General features: G+C 29.9%; 1 protein-coding gene across 5 annotated transcripts in view; it reads right to left on the reverse strand.

Annotated features, from left to right (window-relative positions):
- kmr (pleckstrin homology domain-containing family A member kramer) overlaps window positions 1-13,863 on the reverse strand; it is a 259,563-nt gene that overhangs the window by 18,396 nt on the left and 227,304 nt on the right. For all 5 annotated transcript variants that reach the window (XM_075291770.1, XM_075291769.1, XM_075291766.1 and 2 more), the window contains exon 5: window positions 2,986-3,488. In XM_075291770.1, the coding sequence (XP_075147885.1) occupies window positions 2,986-3,488 (503 nt within the window). The remainder of the gene's footprint in view (window positions 1-2,985; window positions 3,489-13,863) is intronic.

Here is a 13,863-nt window from a genome sequence, read left to right on the forward strand (position 1 = left end):
ATTTTGACAAAATTTTCTATAGAAATAACATTTTGACAAAATTTTCTAAAGAAATAAAATTTTTACAAAATTTTCTATAGAAATAAAATTTTAACAAAATTTTCTATAGAAATATAATTTTTACAATATTTTCTATAGAAATAACATTTTGACATTTTCTAAAGAAATAAAATTTTGACAACATTTTCTATAGAAATAAAATTTTGACAAAATTTTCTATAGAAATAAAATTTTGACAAAATTTTCTACAGAAATAAAATTTTGACAATATTTTCTATAGAAATAACCTTTTTGACATTTTCTAAAGAAACAAAATTTTGACAACATTTTCTATAGAAATGAAATTTTGACAAAATTTTATATAGAAATAAAATGTTGACAAAATTTTCTATAGAAATAAAATTTTGACAAAATTTTCTATAGAAATGAAATTTTGACAAAATTTTCTATAGAAATAAAATGTTGACAAATTTTCTATAGAAATAAAATGTTGACAAAATTTTCTACAGGAATAAAATGTTGACAATTTTTTTATAGAAATAAAATTTTGACATAATTTTCTATAGAAATAAAATTTTAACAAAATTTTCTATAGAAAGAAAATTTTGACAAAATTTTCTATAGGAATAAATTGTTGACAAAATTTTTTATAGAAATAAAATTTTGACATAATTTTCTATAGAAATAAAATTTTGACATAATTTTCTATATAAATAAAATTTTGACAAAATTTCCTGTAGAAATAAAATTTTGACAAAATTTTCTATAGAAATAAAATTTTGACAAAATTTTCTATAGAAATAACATTTTGACAAAATTTTCCAAAGAAATAAAATGTTTACAAAATTTTCTATAGGAATAAAATTTTAACAAAATTTTCTATAGAAATAAAATGTTGACAAACTTTTCTATAGAAATAAAATGTTGACAAAATTTCCTATAGAAATAAAATTTTGACAAAATTTTCTATAGAAATAAAATTTTGACAACATTTTCTATAGAAATAAAATTTTGACAAACTTTTCTATAGAAATAAAATTTTGACAAAATTTTCTATAGAAATAAAATGTTGACAATTTTTTCTATAGAAATAAAATTTTGACAAAATTTTCTATAGAAATAAAATGTTTACAAAATTTTCTATAGAAATAAAATTTTGACAAAATTTCTTATAGAAATAAAATTTTGACAAAATTGTCTATAGAAATAAAATTTTGACAAAATTGTCTATAGAAATAAAATTTTGACAAAATTTTTTATAGAAATAAAATTTTAACAAAATTTTCTATAGAAATAAAATTTTGACAAAATTTTCTATAGATATACAATTTTGACAAAATTTTCCATAGAAATAAAACTTTGACAAAATTTTCCATAGAAATAAAATTTTGACAAAATTGTCTATAGATATAAAATTTTGACAAAATTGTCCATAGATATAAAATTTTGACAAATTTTTCTTTTTTCTATAGAAATAAAATTTTGACTAAATTTTCTATAGAAATACAATTTTGACAAAACTTTCTAATAAAATTTTGAAAAATAAGTTTTTTTTTGTTTTGTAGTTTTTTGGAAAAAATTTCTCCAAATTTAGATAGATTTTTTTGGGCTCGAGTGGCTACCAGAGAATGAAGCCGACCCATTTTTGTCGGCGGCGGCTAACACTAAATTTTTGCCTTCGGCGGCGGCGGCTTGACGGCTAAGCCGATAAAAAATTGTCTGTTCGGCGGCGCAAAATTATCTATTACAAAATCAATTTGAAGTTTTCCGAATTGTAATGAGATTAGTTGTACAACCAATCTTACAATCAAATTTACATTTCATTCAAATTTTTTGAGCTAAATTTTTGTAAAACTATTATAGCAACTTGATACTAATTGATTGAAAGTGGAAAGTTCAAAATTTTGGCAAAAACTATAACAAATATTATTAATTTTTTCTGATATAAATCAATATTTTAGATTAATTGGCGGCTAAATTTGAGTCGAGATGAGTCGACATATTCGGCGGCGGCGTCGACTGCTAAAAACGGTTCGGCGACGGCTAAAATCGGCGGCGCGACTCGGCGGCTTCATTCTCTGGTGGCTACCGTGGATGTACGAGTAACACATTTTTTTTTACTATAGACAACTTTAGTTGCATATTTTTAGGCTTTAAATGTGTCGGCTTCAAAATATTAGCCCACAAATAGAGTATTGGTAGCATAGTCTTTATTAGAGGTCTGCACAATTTCATTTGTTAATGCAGAGTACACGTGTACTTGCTAAATGAGTACATATATTTGAGAGAGTCGCAAAGCAATTGGTACACATTTTAATGAACACCAAAAGCCACGAGTAACTTCTTGTTGCTACTCTGATGTCTTCACTACCAACAAACACATATTCCTCTTTCTCTCTTATTGAAGTGTACTCAGAGTGATCACGTCGAGTATGTTGCGAGAGCAAAACTTCATAGAGTACTCCATGTACCACGTGCAGTTTCAGAAATACAAGAAAACATTTACTCTCCATAATATATGTTTTCGGATTGATATAAAGAACGGCAAACGTTAAGGTAAGTGTGTGACATACATAAATATATGAAATATGTGACATACATACATATCTATGATTAATAATAATGGAAAGTTTTGCTTCGCACATAACTGAGCAATACTTGTGGTACCACGTGAAGTGAAGAGAATCCATGTTGTACTTTTTCTCAAGTACTTACATTTTTATTGTTCCTTTTTTCGGAACACATATTGTTTCGGATAAGTACTTGGTGGTATTTGACAAGCAAGTGTTCTCTTCACTTCACTACTTGCGCTCTGAGAGAAAGACAGTGTATGTACTATATTCGACAGCGAATTGCATACATGTATTGAAAAGTTATTCGATGCAGACCTCTAGTCTTTATGATAAATAAAAAAATAATTACATTTTCTTCATTAAATTTTATATATCTCCTTATCTCAAAATAAAAGAAAATTGTAGTACTTACCCTTATTTGTGAACTCGTTTCACGTTCTAAAATATCAATTTCAGCCCGGCTACCATAACGTCTCATGGGATATGCTGCCGCTGACATTTGCTGTTGATGCTGTTGTTGTTGATAGAGGCGATGTAATTGTTGTTGATACTGATTGTGCATGTCATAGATGTTATGACCACTACCCAAATTGCCCAAATAGTCTAGGCCTAAACCAATATTACTGTTGCTGGCATGTAAAGGTGTCGATGTGAGATAACCTCCACCGCCCAGACTGCCATATCCTGCCATGCCACCAATGCCACTACTGCCAGTTGTCAAACCATGATCCGTTAATAATGTATTTTTGGCATATTTCAAATCATGAGCTGTGCCATAGTAGGAATTTTCCAATTGTTGCATTTGTTCATAGTCATAAAGATCCATTTGGCCATGTAGCATTACATCTGAAGGATCTGGTTTAACTGTCAAATTACCCAATGGTAGATTTTTCACATTACGTACGGATATTGAGGCTGTTGGAAGAGATAGAAATTTGAAGTCTATAAGAATTAATGACGTATTGGCAATTTTTCCTTAAAATTTAATAATGTTATTGATTTTTTTGTTCATTAGAAAATACGAGTATTTCAAAGGAATATCTACACGGAATATGTTTGCTGGATGGAGGATTTTAACTAAAAGTAAAATATTTGTATAAAATAAAATGTAAAACAGAAGAAAGCTTATCACATTGTTACAAGTAGGCCTCAAGTCAAAAATAAAAATTATGAAATCAAACAAGAAATGAAAATAAAAATTAGACTAAATTAAATTAAATTGAGATAAATACAATTAATTGAGTTTCGTTAAATTACATGTATCATAAAATAAAAATTAACTCAAGTTAATTAATCTAAAATAATTTACATTAAAGTATATTGTGTAAAGTTAATTAAAAATTAAACAATACAAGCTTAAGAGCCTAGCAGTCAAAGCTTACAATTATATTTATAATTTTATTGTAAATGTAATTAATAATTAATTAATAAATAAATAAAATAAAATAAAATAAATAAAATTAATACAAAATAATAACAATTAATTCTATAAACACAAAATAATAAAACAAATAAATTTTAATTTTGTGGACTTTGGTCTTTTTATTTTTACTTTAGTTTTAATTTATATTTTTTTCCTTATTACTGTATTTTTTAACTATCATTTTAAGCATCCGCTGCATTGATTTCGCGTTAGTTCTTCTTAAACAAATAGGAAAAGAACTTAAAGAAATATTTTTCTCAACATTCTTGAATAACACTAGCAAATATTTTATCACTTTTCTGATATATTTTGGAAATTTCCATTATTTTATTCGTCTTTGTTGTATATGCAGTAACATTCACAAAATTAAAATTTATTGCGAATACTGCTTCAAACAAAGGATTTTTATAAATCAAAATAACTTTTTGTGAGGTGATAAAAAATGTAACTTCATTAACTAATTAATTAAATTACGTTTTTAAATTAAATTAATTTTTGAGTTATTTTGTTTTTTTATATTTGTTTGTATTTATTTGTCCGGGAAAGGTCGGAAACGACTGAACCGGTTCACTTAACATTTTCAGGGAAAGTACAGGGTAACCATGTTGTCGGGTACGGGGGATCTCCCCTTGTCCTATTTATACCCTTCACCTCTACTGTGGTACAGGGTATAATAAGTTTGTGCATTTGTATGTAACGCCAAGAAATAGTGGTCATAGACCCATCTTTTAGTATACCGATCGGCTTAGAATTAAATTCTGAGTCGATTTAGCGATGTCCGTCTGTCTGTCTGTGCACAAAGTACAGCTCGCAATTTAAGTCCGATCGTCTTCAAATTTGGCATAGGGCCATTTCTTGGGACAGAGACAATCGCTATTGGTTTTGGAAAAAATCGGTTCAGATTTAGATATAGCTGCCATATATATTTATCCCCGATTTGGTCATAGTTAGCGTGTTTATGAACCGATTTTCTTGAAATACCGTACATCCAAATATTTTATGAATCTCGAAAATCCTGCAAAATATCAGCCAAATCGGTTTAGATTTAGATATAGCTCACATATATATCTTTCGTCCGATTTAGACTCATATGACCACAGAGGCCAAAGTTTACTACCGATCTTCGTGAAATTTTGCACAGAGGGTAGAATTGACATTCTACCAATGCTTGGTAAATTTGATTGAAATCGGTTCAAATTTAGATATAGCTCCCATATATATCTTTCGTCCGATTTGAACGTATATGGCCTCAAAATCCAGGGTTTTGCCGTGATTTGCTTCAAATTTCCCACAAGGAGTACGTTTAGTAGTATCGGTAATTGTGCTAAATTTGGTTGAAATCGGTTCAGATTTAGATATGGCTCCCATATATATCTTCCGTCCGATTTGCACTCATATGACCAGGAGGGCCAAAGTTATACTACCATTTACGTGAAATTTCGCATAGATAGCAGAATTATTATTCTAACTATACATTCAAATTTAGTCAAAATCGGTTCAGATTATATATAGCTCCCATATATACGTACACCAGAGTTGGGGAAATATGGTAGACTGTTAAACATTTTAGACCCATTTTCAATGAAAGTTTCCTCCAATTAACTGGATAGCGTTAGCCGATTTAAATTTTAATTCCAGAGATTTTGTAGAAGTAAAAAAATTGTCTCCTTTATATAGCTTCCAGCAAATGTGAAGTAGTTGAGATGGTAACACAAATTTTGGCCTACATAGGGGTGAAGGGTATAATATAGTCGGCCCCGCCCGACCTTAGACTTTACTTACTTGTTTTTTGAAAATTAAGTTTTCCGATTTCCATTAAATATTGGGGTTGTCCTCTAGACAAAGATACGCTAGTTTATTTTTGTAAATTCGGTCGGGGAGGGGTACATCCCGTAACGTACACAGAAAATAATTTCACAAAAATTTTCCAATTAAAATATTAATAGAGTTTTTAAAAATATTCAATTAACATTTTAACTGATTTAACAATTTTCTTAATTGAAACAAAAATCAATCACAAAAATTAACAGTATCGATTTTTTAATTGGATCAATGATTTTTTAATTGACTTTTATTTATTTATTTATTTATTAAACTTATAGTAAATATAAGAATAATAGAGAGAACATCTAGCATTAGCTACTTAGGCTATCAGCTAAGACTTTTAATTTACCTTTGTTTATTGATACTATCATTTCTGTGATTGAAGACATTTCAATCAATTTCGTGATTAAATTTGTGTGTATAGTGAAAAAACTAAACTTTTCCGATTGACTTGAAATTTATATCGGGCATGGGTGGAGGTGATGACATTTTTTTATGTTTGAATGGGGGAGGGGGGGTTTATCCTTTCATTGAAAGTTGAGAAAAAAGTCCTCTAATTTCGGTCGAAGCTGAATCAAGCTAACCATTAAACCATGATGGCTCCTGAGGGAACTAAATTTCCTGGCATATGTTCGGGAAAGGATTTTGCTAAATTTTTTCAAATACTTTTAAATGTTTACTTTCTCTGATTTATTTGAAAGAAACATACTGTTTTAAGCAGTTGAAATGGGATACTTAATTTTCCGGCATATTGAGGAGAGGTATTTCTCTGCCATACTTTTTAAAAGAATTCTCCGGTTTTCTACATATCGTTTACTCTTAAATTAACGAAATTTGATATATGTATTGAAGATGGTCGAATGACTAAAACTGTAATTGTCGGAAAATTTTTACTTCGAATTTCCAAATTCACACTTTATCAAATTTTATTAAAATGTTTATCAAAATTTGATCAAATATCGGGCAGATAGATTTAAATACACAATCCATCAAAATCTTCCATGAGTGAACTCTTTCTCTCTCTCTCTCTCTCTTAAAGATAAAACTGCCCAATTCCTTCAAAATATTATGTGAATGTTATAGTTGACGTAGTTAACGCAATATGTCCGTAGAAATTTATTTCAAGGAAAATGCGATATTTTGGAACAAATGGTCTTCAGTTAAAAAAAAATCTAAAATTAACTTAAAGTCATTAATCGAAACTAATGTAAATTCAACTATATTATTTAACTAAATTAACTACATTAACTTTATTTAATATAACTTAAATGAATTTTAGGTCATTGTTGTATTATTTATACAAATATACAATATCTAATATATAAACTAATAATGCATTGAGCTTGAGTTTTGATTTTGAAATAGTCCAAAAGAATACCATACTACACCCAGAGAAGGAATATGATCACCTCAAACATGTTTCAAGAGCAAAATGTTATTTTTGGACGGCGAACACGTTTGTCGCAACCATGTTATTTTCTCGAACATCATGTATCTGATTTCGGAAACCATGTATATGTTTGCCAAGAAAACAACATTTTTCCGACAAAAAATTCCATGTTCAACTTTAAAAAATAACATTTTGCTCTCGAAACATGTTTGGGGTGATCATATTCCTTCTCTTGGTGTATACAAAATAAATTTCAAGTAAAGTTTATTCAGCTAAACCAAGTTAGATTATATTATAATATCTTATATAACTAATTAAATTAAGTTTAATTAAAATAGCTTCAATTAATACATAAATTAATATAATTCCTCTTTTATTAAATTTAGTCTTCCTTTATTTTAGCATTTAGCATTTATTCTTTATTATTTTAAATTCATAAGATATACAATATCAACTAATAATACATTGGCAATAAGACACGATTTTAAATTGCCCAAAAGAATAACAAAATCATGTATATTAATATAATCAAAGAGAAATCCAAAATAAATATGGAAACTAATATAAACAAAGGAATAAAAACTGGAAAAATAATAAATTAAAATAAAAACAAAAAACAATATTCTTACCATTTAAATGTTGTGGTGAAGGTGGTAGTAGTAGTAGTAGTAATAGTAGTGGTGGTGGTGGTTGTGATGGTAGTGGTGTATAAAGGATGAGTTCAACAACATCATTCCAGATATATAACAAAAATCCAACAACATCAACAAACAACCAATTATGTACACAACGACAACAACAATATAATAACCACAATTACAACAACAAAGTAGTAGCAATAGCAATGATATTAAAAAAATAACAAAAACGTTTGTACAATAGTATGGCATAATAACAATAATAATAGCGAGAATAAAATTTAAAAGGACTGCAGGCAGGCAATCAATTGCATAAAAAATAAGAAAAAAAATATTAGCAACTGCAACAACAAGTATAAGCAACCACAGTGTTTCCCCAACACAAAAAAAAAATCGTTCCCTTGTTTGTTTTTGCTAAAGGAGAATGTGAATATGTGAAGAGAAATAACCTCTACATTTTATACTAGAATGCAAAAAGAATAAAACAATGTGTGTATGTGGATGAAAGGATGAATGGATTTTCAAACAGGGTTAGTTTATTGCGAATTCTAAATGAAATTTATTAAATAAAAAATTTTTAATTAAATAAAATTAATATCGAAAATATTTTCAAAAATTTACATTCAAGGCCGATATCACTTTGTTTTTCACAACGAAACTTTGGAAATAATATGGAAAATATAAAAAAACAAATACGATTTTCAAATGGACCATATTTTTCGAAGCGAAAAATGAAAAATGTATCAACCTTTTTTTAAGAAAAGTGAAGACTTGTTTTATACCTAAATCTTATGTGCCCAAATATCAATTAAATATTAAATATTTAAAAATTTTCAAAATTTGTACATTGGTTAAAATAGTTGAGTTTATTCATATAAATATATCGTCCGATTTGTACATCCAGCACCTTACCAAGACCAATATAATACACATCCGAATATTTTCACAAACGTGTATCTTAATGCTCTTACGGCCATTTTCTTGTAGCTCCGTTTGACTTTAACTGCCAGTTAACAGAAAGTAAATTGCAAATATCTTCTCTCCGGTTAACTATAACTGAAATAATTTCAGCAGTTAAATTTCTAACTGGCATGTGGAATATATAGGCAAGATGTCAGATATGCCCATAGCACAGTATAAAAGTTCGTTAGCAAACGGAGCATTAACGGAGCTTCATGAAAATGGGGGTTAATTGAATTGCATGTAGTGACAAAATTCCATAAACCAATTTTTAGGAAAAGAGATTGAATTTATTTTACATTTAATTTATTTAACTTTCACACAACATTTTTTTCTGATTCAATCACGAAATTAATTGATTCAATTAATTGTTTAATTAAAATGTCTTCAATCACAGAAATGATAGTATCAATTAAAAAATTAATTGAAATTCAATTAAAAAATTATTTGATATTATTAATTTTTGTGATTGATTTTTGTTTCAATTAAAAAATTTATTGAATATTTTTTAGACATTTTTTCTGTGTTTAAAGTTGAATGTAAAATTTGCATAAATGTTTAATTAATCCAATTAATTGTTTAATTGAAATGTCTTCAATCACAGAAATGATAGTATCAATTAACAAATTAATTGAAATTCAATTAAAAAATTACTTGATACTATTAATTTTTGTGATTGATTTTTGTTTCAATTAAAAAATTATTGAATTTAAAAAATATTCAATTAAAAATTTAATTAATTCAACAAATTTTTTAATTGAAACAAAAATCAATCATAAAAACAATAACAACATTAATTGAATTTTTAATTGGATCAACTAATTTTTTCATTAACTTTCAATTAATTTTTTAATTGACTCTCAATTAATTTTTTAATTGACTCTCAATTAATTTTTTAATTGACTTTCAATTAATTTTTTAATTTATACTATCATTTCTGTGATTGAAGACATTTCAATAAAAAAATTAATTGGATCAATTAACAGGTTGGCTCATAAGTCCCCGGTCTGACACATAGATGGCGTCGCTAGTATTAAATGCATATTATTATACCCACCACCATAGAATGGTGACGGGGGTATAATAAGTTTGTCATTCCGTTTGTAACACATCGAAATATCGATTTCCGACTATATAAAGTATATATATTCTTGATCAAGGAGAAATTCTAAGACGATATAACGATGTCCGTCTGTCCGTCTGTCTGTCTGTCTGTCTGTCTGTTGTAATCACGCTACAGTCTTCAATAATGAAGCAATCGTGCTGAAATTTTGCACAAACTCGTCTTTTGTCTGCAGGCAGGTCAAGTTCGAAGATGGGCTATATCGGTCCAGGTTTTGATATAGTCCCCATATAAACCGACCTCCCGATTTGGGGTCCTTGGCTTATAGAAATCGTAGTTTTTATCCAATTTGCCTGAAATTTGAAATCTAGAGGTATTTTATGACCACAAAGAGCTGTGCCAAAAATGGTGAGTATCGGTCCATGTTTTAGTATAGCCCCCATATAGACCGATCTCCCGATTTTACTTCTTTGGCTTATAGAGACCGCAGTTTTTATTCAATTTAGCTGAAATTGGAAATCTAGAGGAATTGTAGGACCACAAATACGTGTCCCAAAAATTGTGAGTATCGGTCCATATTTTGGTATAGCCCCCATATAGACCTATCTCCCGATTTTACTTCTTGGGCTTATAGAAACCGCAGTTTTTATTCAATTTACCTGAAATTGAAAATCTAGAGGTATTACAGGACCACAAATAGGTGTGCCAAAAATTGTGAGTATCGGTCCATGTTTTGGTATGGTCCCCATATAAAACGACCTCCCGGTTTGGGGTCTTGGGCTTATAGAAACCGTAGTTTTTATCCAATTTGTCTGAAATTGGAAATCTAGAGGTATTTTAGGACCATAAAGAGGTGTGCCAAAAATGGTGAGTATCGGTCCATATTTTGGTATAGCCCCAAATATAGACCGATTTCCCGATTTTACTTCTTGGGAATCTAGAATCCGAAGTTTTTATCCTATTTGCCTGAAATTGAAAATATAGAGGTATTTTCGGGTCATAAAGAGGTGTGCCGAAAACGGTGAGTATCGGTCCATATTTTAGTGTAGCCCCCATAGGAACGATCTCCCGATTTAACTCCTTGGGTTTCTAGAAACCGTAGTACTTATCTGATTTGCCTGAAATTGTAAATATTCTGGTATTTTAGGCTCACAAAAACGTGTATCGGATTAAGTTTTTATCGGTCCATTTGGTAATGCCTCCATATAGACCGACTTCACTTCTTGAGGGTGTAGAAGGCGCACTGATCATGAAAATTGCTTGAAACTCAATGTAAAATTTCCAGATTTTACTTCTACAGATCTAAGATTTCAAATCAAGACGTTATTTTATATTTTTCTTGCACACTTACAAGAGATGTTAATGATTCCTCTAAAACTCAAACAAAAATGGTTCTTATAAATCCAGAATCTGATATAGTCCTCATAGGTGAAATCTTTAAATTTATCTTCGGGAAGTGGCCTCAAGTCCTCAAGCCCTCCTGAAATTTCAAAGGAAACCCTAATATTTGGTTCATGGTGGTGGGTATTTAAGATTCGGCCCGGCCGAACTTAGTGCTGTATATACTTGTTTTTATATAGTACCAACCTTCAAATGATTCGTGTCAAAATTTGACGTCTGTAAGTCAATTAGTTTGTGAGATAGAGCGTCTTTTGTGAAGCAACTTTTGTTATTGTGAAAAAAATGGAAAAAAAGGAATTTCGTGTTTTGATAAAAATACTGTCTTCTGAAGGGAAAAATACGGTGGAAGTAAAAACTTGGCTTGATAATGAGTTTCCGGACTCTGCCCCAGGGAAATCAACAAATAATTGATTGGTATGCAAAATTCAAGCGTGGTGAAATGAGCACGGAGGACGGTGAACGCAGTGGACGCCCGAAAGAGGTGGTTACCGACGAAAACATAAAAAATCCACAAAATGATTTTGAATGACCGTAAAATGAAGTTGATCGAGATAGCAGAGACCTTAAAGATATCAAAGGAACGTGTTTGTCATATCATTCATCAATATTTGGATATGCGGAAGCTCTGTGCAAAATGGGTGCCGCGCGAGCTCACATTTGACCAAAAACAACAACGTGTTGATGATTCTGAGCGGTGTTTGCAGCTGTTAACTCGTAATACACCCGAGTTTTTCCGTCGATATGTGACAATGGATGAAACATGGCTCCATCACTACACTCCTGAGTCCAATCGACAGTCGGCTGAGTGGACAGCGACCGGTGAACCGTCTCCGAAGCGTGGAAAGACTCAAAAGTCCGCTGGCAAAGTAATGGCCGCCTCTGTTTTTTGGGATGCGCATGGAATAATTTTTATCGATTATCTTGAGAAGGGAAAAACCATCAACAGTGACTATTATATGGCGTTATTGGAGCGTTTGAAGGTCGAAATCGCGGCAAAACGGCCCCATATGAAGAAGAAAAAGTGTTGTTCCACCAAGACAACGCACCGTGCCACAAGTCATTGAGAACGATGGCAAAAATTCATGAATTGGGCTTCGAATTGCTTCCCCACGCACCGTATTCTCCAGATCTGGCCCCCAGCGACTTTTAATTGTTCTCAGACCTCAAAAGGATGCTCGCAGGGAAAAAATTTGGCTGCAATGAAGAGGTGATCGCCGAAACTGAGGCCAATTTTGAGGCAAAACCGAAGGAGTACTACCAAAATGGTATCAAAAAATTGGAAGGTCGTTCTAATCGTTGTATCGCTCTTGAAGGGAACTATGTTGAATAATAAAAACGAATTTTGACAAAACAAATGTGTGTTTCATTGTTAGACCGGGGACTTATCAGCCAACCTGTTAATTTCGTGATTGAAGACAAAAGAAAAAAATTTTGTGTATAGACGGTCCAATTTTAATTGGTTTCCTTGAAAAGTGTATTAGAACTTTTTGCAAAAACTGTATAAAATTACTTCAAAAGAACTTCTTGTGAAGTGAAAATTAAGTCCATCTCTTTAAGAAAATTTTTGGATGAGAAATGCTTTAGGAAGAACTTCCAAATTCTTTTGCTAAGCCGGTATAGCACCAATTCTCTAGATTTGGATTAGGCATCCACACGGAAAACATAATGATTATAAAGATTAAATTTTAGGTCACGTCATTTACATTAAGGGCAAATTACTTAAAAAAAAGAAATTTTAACTAAAAGAGTAGTGAACGCTCTTTTAGTTAAAATTTATTTTTTTTTCGTGTGGATTCCGAATCCAAATCTGGAGAATTGGTATTTGCTTTAACAAAGTGTTTCTTAAAATTTGGGACAAAACTAGTAGAAAAAGTTTCGTTATATTAATGAAGTGTGTCGTTAAACGTCAGCTAATGAAACAAATTCGTTAATACAACGAAATTTTTCGTTATTACAACGAATTTTCTGTTAATCAACGTGACGTTTCGTACTATTAACGAATATTTTCATTGTATTAATGAAAATGTTTCATTATATCAATGAACAATTTTCATTGGCTGAATTTTAATCAAATTTTCTTTGTGTTTTTCGTATGTTTTTGAAGTAAGACAAATTCAAATCCTTAAAGTAAAGAGAAACAATTCGATTTAAAGAAATAATCTTTAACCCAACTGAAATATTAAATAAATAAAAAAAAAAAAAAAAAAAAATATATACAGAGAAAGAAATATTAAATTTTTGGAATAAATATACAACAGCCTTTTTTAACCCGGGCTGTACTAGCGTAACCATATGGTCACACATATTAGACATCATTAAATCCTCTCGTGTATATCGCTGATAAACATACCATTGACATTTCAAAATAAAATAAAAATAATAAAAAAAAAATAATTACAGCACACCTCGCACACTGAAAAAACAGTGAACCCACCAGGAAGAAAAGTTTCGGTTAATTTTAGAAAATTTTGAATATTTGTAGAAAATTTTAACTAAACAGTATTCCAAACGTTGGCATCACGCCGATGTCATAAAAATAAGTAAATATTTTTCGACAAATTCAAGAAAATTTATTAGACATAACTAAGCTT

This window comes from Haematobia irritans, chromosome 1 (assembly GCF_050003625.1).
Source record: "Haematobia irritans isolate KBUSLIRL chromosome 1, ASM5000362v1, whole genome shotgun sequence".
Lineage (NCBI taxonomy): Eukaryota > Metazoa > Arthropoda > Insecta > Diptera > Muscidae > Haematobia > Haematobia irritans.